We start from the raw sequence: 19,874 nt of genomic DNA, 5'->3' as shown, positions 1-19,874 counted from the left end.
GGATGCAGTGACGAGACGCGAGACGGTTTTGTGTTTTTGGTAATAACTTTTCTAGGTAACTATCCACAGGGGTATACAACGCAATTAGGCCTAGGAAAGTGGCTCTTCCAACAGCATTATCATTAAAAAAGAGTTACGGAAGCATATAGCCATAAAATATTACCATTTTATTCAATCAGTACAAAAAACACATAAACACAGACAAATATAATAAATGGACATGAGTATCCAATATCATGCCCCAGAGTACGTATGCACTATAGTGATGGTATATATAAAGTAAACGTCATGTACACCACCTATGAGCAATTAGGTGTCAAAATGATATAAGATAATGTTGAGTGATATGACCAGTACAACTAGAATCAATAGCCTAGATAATATTAGCCCAAAGGTGCAGATCAATATAAATATCCCCAATATAGGGCATAAGAGATTGCACTAAACGTTATAAATAATGCAGCTTAATGGAACTGGCGTCCAATCATGGTAATGTACCACAAGGTGTTTACACCATAATCAAAAGGCCAAGGCTACCAAAGTGTATGGAAATGATAAAATAATAGACAAGTGCCGTCTATCACTCTTGTCCATAACTAAGCAGGCTGTGCCCCAAAATAATACACGGACAATTCCATGATGGACACCACTTCTGCTCAGGAAAGATGTAAAATAACATGGCTATAAACCTTACATAATCACATAAATATAGTTACCATGTGCAAGGTGGGCTATGTTATAACATGAAAGGCAAGTGTCAGTAGAGGTGTAATACAGATAGAGCATACGATCTGCGGGTATGAGAGTCCCCGACGCGCGTTTCGCGTTAGCTTCAACCAGGGGGATAAGTGCGTCTGGATACATGGGCTCATAGATTTTTTAAATAGTGTAATACCAATAAAGACATTCAATACATCTGTGTAAAGATGGAGCGGCAACCTCCAGCGTGTGATGTCATTGCCAGCCACGCCTCCTTCACATGATTGTACGGCTGCTCCCCCTCCCAGCCCGACACGAGGGGTCGCAGTCCGCGCCACCCAACCGCTGAGTCTCCGCCCCTCACGATGTGCCCTGATATAAAAATAACCAGACAGTGATCGCCGAAGGTAAGTAAGGGGATGACAGAATAAATGCACCTGGAAAATAACCAGAAAGCCGACCGGAGCCTGAAACACTGTTGTCAAAGACGCCCGCCCTTCGGTGCAGCCACTCCCCCACACATCGCGCTGCACGGGGTGGGAGGCCCGAACACACCAGGCAAGCCGCGTTGCTGAGGCAACGATCACCAATGGTGGGCGCCACCACCGCTCGCGCCGCCCGGTCGTCCGGCCACCACCCCGAACAGCACGACATAAGGAGGAGCCAGCCCAAACAACCGAGGGACAGGGGATTGTCAAGGCAGCAGTCAGCGTTATCATGTGCCGTTGTGGTAGCTGAGTTGCACCAAAAAAGATAGAAATAGATGGTATTAGTTGGAACTTCTACATATACCTGAGTCAATATGACCAAAGAAAAAATGGGCATGCAACACCCCCCCACGGAGCGCCACCCTCGGGTATCCAGCCCCCCCCACTCAACACGTCAGAGTAAGAAGGGAGCTAGAAATTGCCAAGGAAGCTGCAAAGCGGGGAAGGTGTGCTAGCACCGTGCCATGTCGTCGCAGTCCATCAGCTGGCACTCCGTCCGACGTGTCAGGACAGGGATGCCTAACCAACACAAACAGCAAACGTATGTGTCACGGGGTTTGCCCAAAAAGGGACCATATGTAATGACCCACACTAATGCGGGCAATTAAACAAGGTGCAACATCCGTACCATCAAAGGTAACATGACAAAGCGGGCAGAAGGGAGGCAAACACTGTAAATATTGGGAATCACCATAGATTTCAATAGAAAAGATGTGTGAAAGGAGCTGAGAAGCTGAAACAGCCCCAGTTAGGCTGTGTGCCCACGATGCGTTTTGTTAAGCGTTTCTGCAGCGTTTGTGCTGGATCAGACGCTGCAGAAATGCTTAAAAGATGCATCAAATTAATTAGCATGCGTTTTTGGCTTTTTGTGCCAATGCATGCGTTTTTAACTGCTCAGGAATCGCTTAGCGGCTAAAAACACAGCATGCTCATTAATTCCCGCATTGCTCAGCGTTTTTAGCCATCCCCAATGTTCCCAAAAATCGCGTGTCAAAAAACGCGTAAAAAACGCGTCAAAAACTGCGCAAGAAACGCGCGGAAAAAGACACGCGTTTTCTGGGAAAGGGGATCCTTTTCCTGAGCGTTTAAAAACGCTAGCGTGGGCACATAGCCTTAGGGCACAATATACAGTCATGGGAGCAAACCTGCCCCGTGAAGGACTCTATGCAGAAATAGAACATATAGAGAACAACTTCCAGGTTCCATAGTACAAAGTGTGACAAAGATAACACCCAGCAATAAAAATAAGGGCGCCTAGTTACCAAGAACAGTGAAAAAGGCCATAGCGGGCTAATCACCGTATGCGCCATATAGTAAGATAGATTAGACGACTACATAATAAACGAGAATAGTATAATAAGTCCATATTCACAGAGTTGATAATAGTACTACAAAGTCCGTCTCTCAAATTGCCATATTTCCTGCATCAAAAAGTCTTCAAAGCTTGTTTCTTGAGTCCCCCTGAGCATCCAAAAATATTCAGGATTGAGAGTCCTCAGTAGTTGATACCTTTTAATGGCTAACTGAAAAGATGGTAATACATTGCAAGCTTTCGAGACTACTCAGGTCTCTTCATCAGGCTAGACTAATACAAAATCTGAAGTCACATATTTATGCACAATACAGCCTAGAAAAAATGCAATAGATAAGACAAGTGACGTGAAGCAGAACTATCAATATGGGAGAGGGAGAAACATAAATATAAACATTGGACCAGTTCATAGATAAGGAGTCTGGATGTTTTATGGTCCTCTGATTGGGGTCTAGTTCTGTGTTGCCCTGCAAGGTTTTAAAAGGAAATTCCTTAATTGATGTAAAAAGACATAAATCCATGCGACACATTCATTCCAGCACTGAGAGTGTCAAAGTTCGTCATAAATTTGTACTCCCAAACTCGTCTCTCTATCTGAGATGTGAAGTTACCTTTCAATACCAGTAATTTCATATCCATGCTGCTGTGATCAGGGATACAGAAATGTTTGGCCGCAGGTAGATCCATTCTTTTTTCTCTTATTGTGTGACGATGAGCATTCATCCTTGTTCTAAGCTTTTGCCCTGTCTCCCCCACATACAGACCCCCAGTTGGACATTTAGTACAAATAATTAAGTACACCACATTAGATGTAATGCAGGTGAAAGTACCTGGGATCTTGTAGTCCTGATGTGAGTTGGGGATCTTTATCTTGTCCGTGGTCATTATAAATGGACAGGTTTTACATTTTTTCTGGTTGCAAGGAAAGGTTCCTGCAGCTGTTGGAGAGGACAGGGAGCTTCTGACAATGATGCTTCTTAAATTTGGGGGCTGCCTAAAACACAGCAGTGGGGGGTCTGGAAAAATTGATTTTAATCGGGCATCTTTTTGTAGTAAAGGTTGTAATTTCCGTGCAGCTCCCCTTAGCACCTCCAGATTTGGGTTGTAGGTGACTACTAGAGGCACTCGGTTATTTTCTTCTTTAGCTTTGTAATGTAGCAGGTGATTCCTTGACAATCTGGTGGCTCTTGTAATTTGGTTTTCAATTGTTCTTGGATGGTAACCCTGATTCAAAAAGGTTTTTTTGAGGCGACCAAGGTGTTTGTCTCTATCCATGGGGTTGGAACATATACGATTGTATCTGATGGCTTGGCTATAGATAATAGAGTTCTTTATGTGTTTTGGATGGAAACTGTCCCATTTAAGGTATGTTGGACGGTCGATTGGCTTCTGATACAGGGATGTCTCTATTTCATTGTTTTTTAGCTTAATGATGGTGTCCAAAAAATTAATCTCGGTACTGGAGTAGTTGAGTGTTAAATTGATGGTGGGATGAAATTGATTAAACTGTTCGTGGAACGTCTTTAGCTGTTGCTCAGACTCCGTCCAGATGATTAAAATATCATCAATGAAGCGGTAGTAGGCCAGGGGCCTGATGGGGCATGAGGACAAAAAATCGCTTTCAAGCTTGGCCATGAAAAGATTTGCATACTGTGGAGCCATTTTACTTCCCATAGCTGTGCCAGTCTCCTGTAGATAGATCCTGTTGTCAAATTCAAAGTAATTGTGGGTGAGGATGAATTTTATAAGTTTCACCACGGCATCAGCATCAGTCCCTGTGTTTTCCATGAAGAATTTGCAGGCATGTAAACCATCTTGGTGTGGGATATTAGAGTACAAAGATTCCACATCCATGGTGGCCAGGATGGTTCCTTCTGGTAGAGGACCTATTGCTGCTAGTTTATTCAATAGGTCAGTTGTGTCCTGAATGTAGCTGGATGTATCCTTCACCAGTGGTTTAAGAATACCCTCTACCCATCCAGATACCTGCTCAGTGAGGGTGCCCACACATGAAATAATTGGTCTTCCTGGATTTCCAGATTTGTGGATTTTGGGAAGCATGTAGAATGTCCCTATTCTTGGAGTCTCTGGTATCAGGTCATCGCCAGCTCTTATGGACTGGTCAGGCAGACAAGAAACCAACTTGTTTAGTTCCTTGTAATAGTCCTGTGTAGGATCCGACTCCAATTTTCTATAGTAGCATGTGTCCATAAGTTGCCTGTTTGCTTCCTTCATGTAGTCTGACGTATTCATCATGACTATTGCACCTCCCTTGTCAGCAGGTTTAATGATGATTTCTTTGTTGGTTTTTAAAGACTGTATGGCCTTTCTCTCCTGGGCACTGATGTTGGATGCTTGTCTCCTGTTAGTGTCTATGATTGTGGATTTTATCAAATGTCTGAAGGAGTCTATATATTTATCCAAATGAGGGTTGCGTCCAGGTGGAGGTGTCCAGTCTGACCATCCTGAGCATCCAGAGATTTGATTGTAGAAGTCACTACTTGCACATGTAGCATCACTTATCATCTCTTCAAAAAAATCGTAAAGCCCATGGAAAGTTCATCGAACATACGTGGATACTAGAAAACTAAAAAGAATGCATTAAAAATCTTCATAAAAACACAACCAAACAAACACTTATAGGAAGGGGGCAAAACTTAGGACCTCATTGAGTCCCTGTGGTTGGACTGTATTTAACCTATAAATCCACTCCGCTTCTACCTGGGCCAATTTCTTTTTCCAATTCCCTCCCCGTTGATCAATAAAAACCTTTGTCAATCCCCATCACTTTCAAGAGTTTGGGATCACTCCCATGATATCTCTTAAAGTGTTTGGGAATTGGTTTAAGGGCAAGCTCGTCATCTGCTTCTAGGGCATTCTTTATATCTCTGTAATGCTCTCTCACTCTGATTTTTAGAGGCCTAGAGGTCATACCAATATATATTTTCCCACACGGACAAGTGGCATGGTAAACTACTCCAAACGAGTTGCAAGTAATGCGTTGTGTGATGTCGTACACTTTGCTGCCATCACTAGAGGTGAAGGAATATGCTTGTATCATATTGGGGCAAGAGATGCATTCTTTATATGGAAAAAAAACCCCCTTAGGGCCCTTGGACCTAAAAGCTTTTTCAGGCCTCAGCCCACCATGATAACTATGAACCAACTCTCTCTCTCTCTCTCCTTTTCCAGGCTGCGATTCCTTTAAAATTCTTCATTTGTCGGATCTGTCAAAAAAACGGACGGGTGCCATCCGTTGTCATCAGTACTAATACGGATCCGCCATCCGTCCTTTTGGCGGATCTTGACTGATGCAAAAAACTGAAGTGTGAAAGAGGCCTTAACTGTAACAAAGTACAGAATAACCATTCAGTATACAACGCAATTAGGCCTAGGAAAGTGGCTCTTCCAACAGCATTATCATCAAAAAAGAGTTACCGAAGCATATAGCCATAAAATATTAATTAATCTATCTTGCTATATGGCGCATACGGTGATTAGCCCGCTATGGCCTTTTTCACTGTTCTTGGTAACTAGGCGCCCTTATTTTTATTGCTGGGTGTTATCTTTGTCACACTTTGTACTATGGAACCTGGAAGTTGTTCTCTATATGTTCAATTTCTGCATAGAGTCCTTCACGGGGCAGGTTTGCTCCCATGACTGTATATTCTGCCCTAACTGGGGCTGTTTCAGCTTCTCAGCTCCTTTCACACATCTTTTCTATTGAAATCTATGGTGATTCCCAATATTTACAGTGTTTGCCTCCCTTCTGCCCGCTTTGTCATGTTACCTTTGATGGTACGGATGTTGCACCTTGTTTAATTGCCCGCATTAGTGTGGGTCATTACATATGGTCCCTTTTTGGGCAAACCCCGTGACACATACGTTTGCTGTTTGTGTTGGTTAGGCATCCCTGTCCTGACACGTCGGACGGAGTGCCAGCTGATGGACTGCGACGACATGGCACGGTGCTAGCACACCTTCCCCGCTTTGCAGCTTCCTTGGCAAATTCTAGCTCCCTTCTTACTCTGACGTGTCGAGTGGGGGGGGCTGGATACCCGAGGGTGGCGCTCCGTGGGGGGGGTGTTGCATGCCCATTTTTCCTTTGGTCATATTGACTCAGGTATATGTAGAAGTTCCAACTAATACCATCTATTTCTATATTTTTTGGTGCAACTCAGCTACCACAACGGCACATGATAACGCTGACTGTTGCCTTGACAATGCCCTGTCCCTCGGTTGTTTGGGCTGGCTCCTCCTTATGTCGTGCTGTTCGGGGTGGTGGCCGGACGACCGGGCGGCGCGAGCGGTGGTGGCGCCCACCATTGGTGATCGTTGCCTCAGCAACGCGGCTTGCCTGGTGTGTTCGGGCCTCCCACCCCGTGCAGCGCGATGTGTGGGGGATTGGCTGCACCGAAGGGCGGGCGTCTTTGACAACAGTGTTTCAGGCTCCGGTCGGCTTTCTGGTTATTTTCCAGGTGCATTTATTCTGTCATCCCCTTACTTACCTTCGGCGATCACTGTCTGGTTATTTTTATATCAGGGCACGTCGTGAGGGGCGGAGACTCAGCGGTTGGGTGGCGCGGACTGCGACCCTTCGCGTCGGGCTGGGAGGGGGAGCAGCCGTACAATCATGTGAAGGAGGCGTGGCCGGCAATGACATCACACGCTGGAGGTTGCCGCTCCATCTTTACACAGATGTATTGAATGTCTTTATTGGTATTACACTATTTAAAAAATCTATGAGCCCATGTATCCAGACGCACTTATCCCCCTGGTTGAAGCTAACGCGAAACGCGCGTCGGGGACTCTCATACCCGCAGATCGTATGCTCTATCTGTATTACACCTCTACTGGCACTTGCCTTTCATGTTATAACATAGCCCACCTTGCACATGGTAACTATATTTATGTGATTATGTAAGGTTTATAGCCATATGTTATTTTACATCTTTCCTGAGAAGAAGTGGTGTCCGTCATGGAATTGTCCGTGTATTATTTTGGGGCACAGCCTGCTTAGTTATGGACAAGAGTGATAGACGGCACTTGTCTATTATTTTATCATTTCCATACACTTTGGTAGCCTTGGCCTTTTGATTATGGTGGAAACACCTTGTGGTACATTACCATGATTGGACGCCAGTGCCATTAAGCTGCATTATTTATAACGTTTAGTGCAATCTCTTATGCCCTATATTGGGGATATTTATATATATATATTGATCTGCACCTTTGGGCTAATATTATCTAGGCTATTGATTCTAGTTGTACTGGTCATATCACTCAACATTATCTTATATCATTTTGACACCTAATTGCTCATAGGTGGTGTACATGACGTTTACTATATATATACCATCACTATAGTGCATACGTACTCTGGGGCGTGATATTGGATACTCATCTCCTTTTATTATATTTGTCTGTGTTTATGTGTTTTTTGTACTGATTGGATAAAATGGTAATATTTTATGGCTATATGCTTCCGTAACTCTTTTTTGATGATATATCCACAGGGGTAGTCTAAGTAACCGAACAAATAACAGGAATTGTCCTCGCAGGGACTCAATACACACAACAAACACGGAAATATAACAACACGACTACGTCTGGCAGAAGCCAGTCACTATAGGGCCGTGGTGTGGCCGATTACGGGTCCTTGGCTATATAGTGTCACTTATCCGTCCCGACGTTCCTCGGTGTCCTGAACGATGGTTCTTCGGCGTAGCAGTCGCTGGGCCCAGCCGCTGAAGATCTGTCGTAGTCTTTGAGCCTTCCGACTCTCCGGTGAAGCAGGGGCACAACAGGCCCCGGAGTTCTTGGACAGATGGGCCGCAGCCCCCCGGATAGGGGCAAGCAGCGGTGATGCGGGGTAGCCAGTGGCTGCAATGGGGGTTCCGCGGCGAGCACCGGCCCGGCCCTTGCCGCGGACTGAAGCGGGACAGTGGTGGCCGCCGACGGTGCTGAACTAGCCGCGGCCACAGGTGGAAGTGGGGTGGCTGCGGGCGGCGAGAGACAGACCGCAGCCGCGGGCTGGAGTGAGGCGGCAACGGCCGCTGGGACCCACGGGCAGGCCGCAGCCACGGGCAGGAGCGAGGCGGCAACGGCCGCTGGGACCCACGGGCAGACCGCAGCCACGGGCAGGAGCGAGGCGGCAACGGCTGCTGGGACCCACGGGCAGGCCGCAGCCACGGGCAGGAGCGAGGTGGCAACGGCTGCAAGTGACTGCTGGCAGGCCGCAGCCACGGGACGGAGTGAGGCGGCAGCGGCCGCTGGTCGATGCAGAGCAGCGGTTCTCGGACGGTCGTCTCGATGCCGTCCCACTGATGTCCAGGGTTAGTGTCTCTCCTGCCTCTGTCCTCCTTTCTGGCTTCGGTAAGTTGCTTTAGCTCTCAGTCGCTCCCACGGTCTCCTGCTCCTTCTGTCCCGTTCTGATGACTCACTGTGACTCTCCTCCCCCAGCCCTTCTGTCAGTCTCACCGGTCTGTCCCTGAACTCTTTCCCCCGGAAACAGTTCCCCCCGGAACCTAGGTGATGGTCCCCTTGGTTCCGACCCGGACACTCGGCAGGGATCCTCTCTCCTACACAGTGACCAGCAGTGACATCCACAGAGAAAGAAATAAAACATTGGAAATAAGCCTCACCGTGTGATGAATGGTTCCTTCTCTATAGTGTAGCTAGGATCCAAATTTGTTGACCAATTAAAAAAATCAGGAAAAAAATAGAGGAAAAAGGATCTATGGGCTGGATTTAAGTAAAAAAAAAATCAGTTTTTATTTATTTAAAAAAGAGATAATATTGTCCAGACAGATTACAAGGAATTAGTCATTGTAATGCATTTCTCTCCGTAGCCCTTAATCGTAGAATATGGCAGTATATGACAGTGGAGGTAATATATGGAGGTTTTACCCCCTGTGACATCATAATACAATTAGCATTGTGCAAAATAGCCAAAATTAAAAAATAAAGAAGATGAAAAAAAGAGATTACAAGACAAAGATCACTAAGCCATATGGCAGTTATATATAAAGCTGCTAGTTATTATGTGACAGACAGCAATCACTGTAGTCTGCTCCTGCAGTCCTCCGCCCTCTCATCTGTAGATCGGAGTATGACTACACGGAGTTTGCTTGTAGTCTGTTACCATTGCGGTGCATCGTTCTGCAGAGGAGCTGAGTACACAATGGGATCTAAATACTGTCCTTATTCTAAGGTTACAAACATTACAGGACACACAGATATCACTGCTGAGGTGAATGTTTGGCTGCAATGGTCAGCTGATGGATCACACGCTATCACATCATCATCAGAGACCACTGAAGCCCCAGGAACGTTCCCTGCTCTTTACCTTATATGACCCTTATATCACCACACCCTGCAGGATCCTTATAACATCTGAGTTTTCCAGTAAGGACGGGGTCACACTAACCGACGCAAAATACGGTCAGTATTTTACATGTGTAATACGGATGAATGGCCCCTAAACACTGCTCCGTATGACATCCGTAATCAAGGTGTGGTCGCTTATTATGTAATCCGTATGGCATCCGTAATCAAGGTGTGGTTGCGTATTTTGCGCATGTCAGCATCCGTATGGCATCCGTATAGCGAGATTTTCTCACAGGCTTGCAAAATGGACATAGAATGGAGCCCAATGACAGGGTTTAAAACACAAACCAAAGAATAGATATAGACACATAGAATACATATATATATATATATATATGTGTATTCTATGTGTATATATCTATTCTTTTGTTTCTTTATTAAACCTGTCAGTGTGCGTTTACTGTATAGTGCACTGAATTGCCGGCTTTGCTAAGAGACACCGGGTGCGTATTTCTCGCAAGTCACACGTGTGGTCCGTGTGTAATCCGTATTTTTTGCGCACCCATAGACTTGCATTGGCGTATTACGGGCGTAGTACGCTGACAGGCCCAGCATGCTGCGAGTGGCACGGACCGTAGAATACTGAGGAGAAATATACGGCTGGTGCGAGTGACCCCATAGAGAATCATTGGTCCATGTGTAATGCGGGCTTTTAGCGCCTCTCACTCGCCCGTATTCCTCACCAGTGTGACCCCGGCCTAAATTGTAGTTTAGAGCCGGGTGGAGATCAACAATCATGAGAACTGTCCCAGATGTGTGATCAGCAGCAGCTCTGAGAGGATTAGTCACTGTCTGCTTTATGGTCTATTGCCAAATAGAGAAAGGGCAGAAAAATGTGAGAAATCTGAGCTCATTATTACTGCTTGTGTACTCTCACAGCTCCTGAGCAAAATAGAGAAAAATGCAGGCGCTCCAAAGCAGGAGTTCAGTCTCGTTAGTCTCTGAGCATAAATATTTTCGATTCTTAGAGCTGACGAGTCGTTTCTTGCCTGGTGGTATGAGGCAGCAGGGCGGGCTCTTGGCTGTTGTTCTGTAATCTATGAACTGAAACGAACTAGATAGTCACAGAGTAGACTCACTGCCTCAGCAGTTACACCAAGTCTAAACTCTGCAATGTATGAAACTTTACTAAAACCATGGGGGGGAGCGAAGAAGACGGAATGTTAGACCATGAGACCACGAGGAACAAAGAGAAATCTGGTGAGGATGGCAGGATATTTTATATTAATTATTATCAGTCCTGTTACTATAATTAGGTCTCATACAGACGATCACCCTGAATATTCTCATACTGGGAGGATCTGATATATAGAGGATCTCTTCTCCCTGAGCTCGGTGTCTCCTCTGTACTCTGCTCAGACAGGAGAGGTCACAGATCCTCCATAATATCATGGATCTGATCTACATGAAGAGGACAAATCTCCAGACCAGGACTGATACATTGTACCCAGCAGGAGCTGACACTTTGTTTCCCCCTCTCCACATACTCTGTACCTCTTTCACACATCAGTCTATGAGTCAGGAGTCAGGAGTCAGGCACAATCCGTCAAAGTGTTGAAAAACGGATCCTGTGCAGATTGTAAAAAACTGATGCACTAGATCCGGTTTTTTTTTACGGATCCGACAGAGAGAGAGAGAGAGAGAGAGAGGGAGAGAGAGGGAGGGAGACAGGGAGAGAGAGAGAGAGCGAAATAGAGAGAAGGAGAGAGAGGGAGAGGAGGAGAGAGTTGGAGAGAGGGAGAAGGAGAAAGAGGGAGAGAGAGGGAGAGGGAGGGAGAGAGTTGGAGGGAGACAGGGAGAGAGAGAGCGAAATAGAGAGAAGGAGAGAGAGGGAGAGGAGGAGAGAGAGAGAGGGAGAAGGAGAGGGAGGGAGAGGGAGAGAGAGAGGGAGAGAGAGATATATATAGAGTAAGAGAGGGAGAGAGAGATCCGTTTTTTATGGATCCATCAAAGCAGCATTTGTAGGAATTTTAAAGGAACAGAATTCTGGAGAGAGAGGGAGAAGGAGAGAGAGACCAGAAAGGCTGTGGGGGTTAAATTAAAGGAAGAGAAATTGTTCTGGGCATGCTCAGTTTGAAAAAACGGAATCCAGTGATGGATCCTGCGCTCATAGGCTTCCATTATAGCCAATGACGGACAGTGCTGGATCCGTCGCTGTCTGACTTTTCGACGTACACAAAAAACGTTACTTTGTCCGTTGTTTCCGGCCGACGGACAAAAGAATTTATGACGGTTCCGTCATATGACGGATGAAATGGACGGACATCCATCACAATCTGCCACTAATACAAATCTATGAGAAAAAAACAGATCCAGTGGGAAAATTCACTGGATCCGTTTTTTTCAAAAAAAGACTGATTGTGACTGATGGCAAAAAACTGATGTGTGAAAGAGGTCTTAACACTGAAGGATCAGTGAGGGTCACTGGCAAAGATCCAACACCACCCTAGCTAACATCCTTCCTCCCCACCCCACCCTCCTTTACCAGTTATATATTAATCCCGCCTGATTTCTGCCTCCTGCAATAATTGCTGCAGACATTGGATTCTTTATCTCCTGTTCACCTTTATCAGTCATTTCTAGCTATTGTAACTTTACCTTTGGACTTGTTCTGATTAAAACAAACCTGTCATTATACCCTGATATTTATTACTATTATTCCTCACTAATCTTTATTGCTGCTTTCTACATCAGAATTTTTTCTTTATAGGCTATTCTGTCTATCTTTCTTTCTTTCTTTTTTTTCAGCTAATCCAGAAGATATTACAATAAAGCAGTTTCTGACTTGTTCCGAAAAGCATAAAGCAGGAAAACATAAAGCAGGTAATAATACGTGATACACTTATCCGCTCTTTATACGTCATTGAATTCACACAATAATTATAACCAAAACACAGGACGATCTTCCCCAGACAAGACTATAATTGTGAGCTAAGCCTCGATTTCTTTCGCTCCCCATCCAGATGAGGCTGGTTTGGCACATGGGGAGGCAGGATATTAGTGACGGGGACCAGCCGTATTTCGGTGCACCATGATGTGGTCGGCGGCTTCTGTGCTCTTATGTTTCTTGTATCTGTAGCATTTGTAGTATTATTGAATTTCATGTGTTCAGTGGTCGCAGTGTGCGGACACATCTGTGTGTAGATGATGGCGGTCACTCCTCTACTTACAACCAGGGAGTGGATCCAAATACAGGAGGAGCGACCTCATAATCTCCGGTATATAACTCATACCTGTATTTCCAGTACTGACAATCTCCATATTATTTATAGGTGAGGCTCTTAATTCGCCAAGGGTGTAGCCATAGGGAATGCAGAGACATTAGTGTATGAGGAGCTTCTGATAGTCACTTGTCTGTTCATGAGAAAAGAAAGAACATAAAAAAGTTCTGACTCTTTGATCTCAGACAAAAAACAATGACAAAAATTATTCTGGTTTATAAGGCACAAATAATCCCTGGTGCGTAGGAGTTAAGGTACTGTCACACTTAGCGATGTACCAGCGATCCCGACCAGCGATATGACGCGGTCAGGATCACTGGTGCATCGCTAAGTGGTCGCTAGTGAGCTGCCACACAGGCAGATCTCACCAGCGACATCGCAGCAGTCGGGGGTCGCTACTTACCTGTCAGACGAGGTGATCCTGACGTCCTCCCGCCCGCGTCCACGCGTCGCTTGTCTCCACAGCAGGAAGCTAATGACGAGAAACGGTCCAGGACGTTCTCGCGCGATCAGCGATAACCAGCGGGGGAGCCGGTCGGAGGTAAGTATCAGACATAGCGATATCGCTAGCAATATCGCTATAACGTCACAAAACCAGTGACGTTATAGCGATATTGCTAGCGATATCGCTTAGTGTGACAGGCCCTTAAGGCTGCGGAGAAATTAGATCTGATGCTTAGGCCTCTTTCACACATCAGGTTTTCGCCGTCAGGCGCGATCCGTCGCTTTTGACAAAAACCGGATCCGGCGAAATGCAATGCCGGATCCGGTTTCCCCCCCATTGACTTGCATTAGAGCCGGATCGAGCCGGATGGCCATGCGTTTCATCCGGTTTTCGCCGGATCCGGCAATGTGTCCGCGATCCGGCGTCTGGAAAAAACGGCTACTGTTTTTTCACACAATGAAAGCCTATGAGCGCCGCAATGCGCCGGATCCGGCGAGAGCCTCCCCAGCACCAGCAACCTCCCCAGCACCAGCAACCTCCCCAGCACCAGCAACCTCCCCAGCACCAGCAACCTCCCCAGTACCAGCAACCTCCCCAGTACCTGCAAACTCCCCAGTACCAGCAACCTCCCCAGTACAAGACATCTCCCCACTTCCAGCAACCTGCCCCGTACCAGACATCTCCCCACTTCCAGCAACCTGCCCCGTACCAGACATCTCCCCACTTCCAGCAACCTGCCCCGTACCAGACATCTCCCCACTTCCAGCAACCTGCCCCGTACCAAACTCCTCCCCACTTCCAGCAACCTGCCCTGTACCAAACTCCTTCCCCATACAACTTGCCATCAACATCATCTGCTCCTACAGTCCCTGCCCAACCCTCCACTCCACCACCCACCACCTCTTCTGCTTCCCACATGTCCACCCATTCTGTAGTTTTTTCCACACCTTCACCTCTAACTGTTCCTTCCCCACCACGATCCCAGTCCTCTCTCCACACTCCCAGTGTCGAAGTGTCCCGCAGCCCCTACAGCAGTATTTCCACCACACACTACACAGATTTATAATGTGTGTATTTAAATAAAAATGACCAGTTTTATGGTTTCAGTTTTATGGTTTCAAAGCTTTATTAAACAAGTTTATTAAAATTTTAAAAAAGTTTACTAAAAAAAACATTTTTCAATAAAAGTTAAATTATTTTACACTGGTTGTCTGTCATTTCTTTCTGCGGCGAAAAAGGTTAAATACAGGGTATTTAAAAGGTGAAATGGTATTCAAAACTAGGTATATAACTGTGGGTAAATTTTAGCTTTTTGCCACAGTTGTGTTCCTGGTTGTGTTTGAAGCAAAGTATTTCACCTAAAAAGTTGTGTTTATTGTTGGTGATTTCCTAACAATGTACACAACTTTTGTTAAAAGGTGAAATACTTTGCATAAAACACAACCAGGTACACACCTGTGGCCTAAAGCTAAAAATAGAGACCATGACAAGATAGCCAACTTTGGTTGGCAAAGGTATATACTGTTGGTACAGAAGGTACACAAGTTTGGTTAGGGCACAAATCTTTCACACTCTGTCATCCTGCCAGTGTACTCTGCCTTGAGGTGACATAAAGTATAGTGCAAAATTGTCCCTCATTACTGAAACCGTCACAGAACTTCTAGTGGTAATGTCATGGTAATCTTGCAAGGTGGTTTCTTCAGAGGTGTCCTCAATGGAAATGGGTTCCTTGCAGATAACAAAATTGTGGAGTACCACGCACGCTTTGATCACCTCGTCCACAGTTTCTGTCTTGAGGTTGATCGCAGTCAATAGGACCCGCCATTTGGCTGTCAGAATACCAAAGGTACATTCAACCATTCTTCTTGCTCTTGTGAGGCGGTAATTAAAAATGCGTTTTGTTCTTGTCAATCCTCTGCTACAGTACGGTTTCAAAAGGTGTTCTGACAGCTGGAAGGCTTCATCCCCTACACAGACAAATGGCATAGGTGGACCAGATGTTTGCGGCAGCGGTCTAGGTGGTGGGAACTGGAAGGTGTTTCCATACAGTTTACGCCCCATGGCAGACAGTTTGAAAACTTGAGAGTCATTGGAGCGGCCATAGGCCCCAATATCAACAGCAATAAATTTGTATTCCGCGTCAGCGATGGCCATGAGGACAATTGAAAAATATTTGTTGTAATTGAAATATTCCGATCCCGATCCAGCTGGCTTTACAATGCGGATATGTTTCCCGTCCACAGCGCCCAAGCAGTTGGGAAACTGACATATCTGTTGAAACTTGTCAGCAATTTCAATCCACCTCTCTTTTGTGGGCTCTGGTAAAAACTGTTCAGCTAAGGAGTCCCACAGTGCACGGCATGTGTACTTCACTATTCCAGATATGGTGGAAATCCCGAGTCTGTACTGGAAATGCAGTGACGAAAGGGATTCTCCAGTTGCAAGAAATCTGTGGGGAATTAAAAAACAATCAATTAGTTTAAAATCACAGCATTACATACCAAAACTCAGCTATAAGACTTGGAGATACAAACTACCACCAACAAGATTGCAGTGAAAGTGTGCTCTGATGCGATCACATCCAATAAATGTGGCTTACCTTAAAGTCACCATCAGACGCTCTGCGGGTGAAACAGAGAAGCGGCAATAGGTGTCCGCTTTTCTTATGAGGTGTGCAATGCACTCCACCAAGTAATCAAAATTCTCCATTTTCATGCGAACATATCCAAAAAATGTATCCGGGTTTCGTCTAAGGTCCATGCAGAGTGTAGAATAGACCCCACGCGTCATTCTCTTGGCTGTGATGGGGTGGATCCACAAACGTCGTCTACGATGCCTGATGCGCTGCTATCTCGCTCTCTCCTTCTCCAGAACAATCACCCTCAAACGATTCGCCTCCGCTGTAAAATCCGCCAAATTCTTCAAAATATTTCCAATGACAACATCCATCTTCGCCAGTAACTTGCTCTTCTCTCCAACCTGCACTTTCTCCTCTACAACCTGTCAAAGAAGGGCTGTAGGAACATGCTATATATAGTTTTCCAGTAGCCAATCCCGTTCGGAAGGCCACAAGGGTCAATTTTAAAAACCGGATCCGGCGTAATCCGTCAAAAAACGGAACAAAAACCGGATGAACCGGATGAGACGGATCCGGTTTTGTCTGTCAAGAAAAAGACGGATCCGGCAGAAAAACGGATCCGTCACATCCGGTTTTACGAAATATTTGCCGGATCCGGCGCTCCGGCACGACGCCGGATCGCGCCTGACGCCGAAAACCTGATGTGTGAAAGTAGCCTTATCCTGAGAGTCAGAAGTATACAAGAATCAGTTACCGCCCGTCACTGCCCCCTGCTGGTCCATCCTGTATTTACAGTGATGCAATTCTCCTTCATGAGTCATATACAGTAATTATAGTCACTTGTTTGCTGTTTTTTAAGAGGAATCCGGCTCCGTTTCTTTATTCTGTTTAGTCTGTGATATTGCATTTTTCAGTGTTCACAAAGCTGAATGATACCTGTATATCCGTCACTTCTCTTGGTTTCTGTCCTATACACATACACACATAAGGTATCATCAGATGTAACCACTCATTTATATCACAGAGACTGACATAAAATAATAATATTACAGGGTAATCAGTCATTTACAAAAGTTCCAAATTATTTCTATTTTTAAGTTAAAAGCAAAATAAAAACATACAAAACACAAATAAGAGGTTAGAACCAACAGATACATCATCTAATAATATTAATAATAATAATAATAATAATAATAATAATAATTTTATTTCTATAGCGCCAACATATTCCGCAGCACTTTACATTATAGAGGGGACTTGTACAGACAATAGACATTACAGCATAACAATAATCACATAGATCATAACAGATACCAAGAGGAATGAGGGCCCTGCTCGCAAGCTTACAGCCTATGAGGAAAGAGGTAGACACGAAAGGTGGGTGGTAACAGTTGCTTTCATTTCTTTTATTGTTTGGACCATTCCTAGTTTAAGAATCGGGAGTTCCTGTTGCTGCATGAACCAGTTAACAGTCTAAATATGTAACAGTACAGACACAGAGGGCTATTAAATGCAAAAAGCATGTGAGAACATGATGCGGGGAACCAGGTTAAAGTAAAAAATTTAGAAATGAGCCACACAGGGATAATTAGGTTAATGCGTTGAGGCGATAGGCCAGTCTGAACAAATGCATTTTTAAGGCACGCTTAAAACTGGGGATTGGGGATTAATCGTACTAGCCTGGGTAGTGCATTCCCAAGAATTGGCACGGCTCGTGAAAAGTCTTGGAGACGGGAGTGGGAGGTTCTGATTATTGAGGATGCTAACCTCAGGTCATTTGCAGAACGGAGGGCGCGGGTAGGGTGGTAGGCTGAGATGAGGGAGGAGATGTAAGGTGGTGCTGAGCCGTGGAGAGCTTTGTGGGTGAGGGTAGTAAGTTTATAATGGATTCAGCATCAGATTCCTCAGAAATTTCCCCAATGATTCAATTGTTTATAATGAGCCATGAGGAAGAAGTAGTAATTCCTCACATAACTCCAGAATCTCCCATGTCATAAAAGTCACCCTCCGCTGTGATGTTATCATACAGGAGGACCTGGTCATGGCTTTTCCTATAAGAATAGCTGCCACATTCCATCCATTTCTGCAGTGAATTCCAGTTTTATGTCTCATGTTACAGTTTATTCACATGTGGCAGATTTGTTTTGGAAATGTCTACCTCTATCACATTCATCTGAATGGAGCGCTCAGAAAATGATGTGCTGTAAATATCTCCCTCCAGAAAATTTGAGATGATTTTCAGTTGCAGAAATTTCAGACACAAAACTGTTTCCATCCCACACTCCCACCACACAGTGCTTGGCTTCTGCTTACTGCAGGCACAGACTCTTCCAAAAGAGAGCGCAGATCTCTAGTGCCACCTAATGGAGTTAGGCTCCCTACCAATAAATGAGCACCAGTGACATGATATTCAGCCAAAGGAGAGACATCTCCACTTGCAGACAGCTGTTTCCAGGTTCCTGTCCCTCATCAGTGCAAAGTAGGAGCCTGGTTGGCTGGTGAGAGGCTTTGTGGTGAATAGTTTGAGAACAATAAGTTTATAGATTGTTCACTTTATCATAAGATTTCAGACTCAAGCTCAATGTTTTATTATATTTGCACCTTTTCCTTGGTTTCAGATTTAGGCCGGGATCACACATGTGAGAAACTCAGACGAGTCTCGTATCTTAATATCCAGCACTGCCGCCGCACTCGGGAACAGAGCGTGCGACTGCATAGACTTACATGCAACTGCACGCTCCGCTCCCGAGTGCGGCGGCAGTGCTGGATATTAAGATATTATTTTAGTTCTATTCCCCAATAATAAACTTGTTAATAAATAATTTACATGTACTCAGAGGTTGTATTAAACGTACTAATGACTAATGAGTCTGACACAACTTGTCACTTACTGGGATGATTGCTGTAGGTTTGATAATCTCTTTCAGACAAAACAGTGATTTTATCAAAAGAGGACTAGTAAACCTGCTGATTGGCAGCTTTCTGCCTATGCACAGTTTACACACAAAGTGGCCAATCAGTGTTGTAGGTGGGGCTATACACCGCTCAGCATTCACAGAACTGATAAATCTGCAGCAGGGATTTTATCAAAACTGCAGCAGGCAGCCCAGTAAGTGTGCCCATTGCTGGAATCAGGGCCTCTGCCTCTATATAATGCTGCCCATAGATGGGGGAGGAAAAAAATCTGGTGACAGACTCCCTATGAAGAGGACAAGTACCTCAGACAAACAGCATATTAAAGGGGTTATCCAGGATTTTTTTCTTCTGTGGGGCTAAGCATTTATTGTTGGATATTTGCTAACTTTCTGCCTATTCTGCCCTTGTACCAATCATAGAACCTCTCCCGGCGGCGATTCTTGCACTTCCTGTGACCTCACACCAACCCAGCAGTTCCTTCTCTTCCGCTCTGATTTGTCGACGGGACGTCACTTTTGCTGTCAGGTAGACTGGCATCTAGCTCCCCTCTGTCTATCTCAGCGCAGGCGACCTGAGTTCGTGTGATTTGCACTGCATGAGCTACTACATGAGCAATGCAAAGAACTCTGCAAGGGACTCATCAATAGCAACCAGAAATAAGAAATACATACAGAATATATGTAAACATATTCAAATGTACACTATTACACTAAAGGGCCTGTTGCCTCTTTTTCTGCAGGAGCGCACAGCTCCTCTGCCTCACAGCTTCCTGAGCTTCTACTCGATTGATAACTCAGCTCGGACTAGCGGCATGGTTGAGTCTCGT

At 45.1% G+C, this 19,874-nt stretch overlaps 1 protein-coding gene across 1 annotated transcript in view; it reads left to right on the top strand.

Annotated features, from left to right (window-relative positions):
- Window positions 1–10,912: 10,912 nt before the first annotated feature.
- The window catches only part of LOC141056201 (C-type lectin domain family 2 member E-like), a 43,488-nt gene continuing 34,526 nt past the window's right edge, over window positions 10,913–19,874 (top strand). Inside the window, exons 1-2 of the mRNA XM_073552907.1 lie at window positions 10,913–11,088; window positions 12,637–12,711. Of these exons, the coding sequence (XP_073409008.1) occupies window positions 11,025–11,088; window positions 12,637–12,711 (139 nt within the window). The 5' untranslated portion in view covers window positions 10,913–11,024. The remainder of the gene's footprint in view (window positions 11,089–12,636; window positions 12,712–19,874) is intronic.

The sequence above is a fragment of the Dendrobates tinctorius genome, unplaced genomic scaffold (genome assembly GCF_039654945.1).
Source record: "Dendrobates tinctorius isolate UK_male_01 unplaced genomic scaffold, ASM3965494v1 ptg000196l, whole genome shotgun sequence".
NCBI classification, from domain to species: domain Eukaryota; kingdom Metazoa; phylum Chordata; class Amphibia; order Anura; family Dendrobatidae; genus Dendrobates; species Dendrobates tinctorius.
This window is presented reverse-complemented; position numbering and strand designations above follow the sequence as displayed.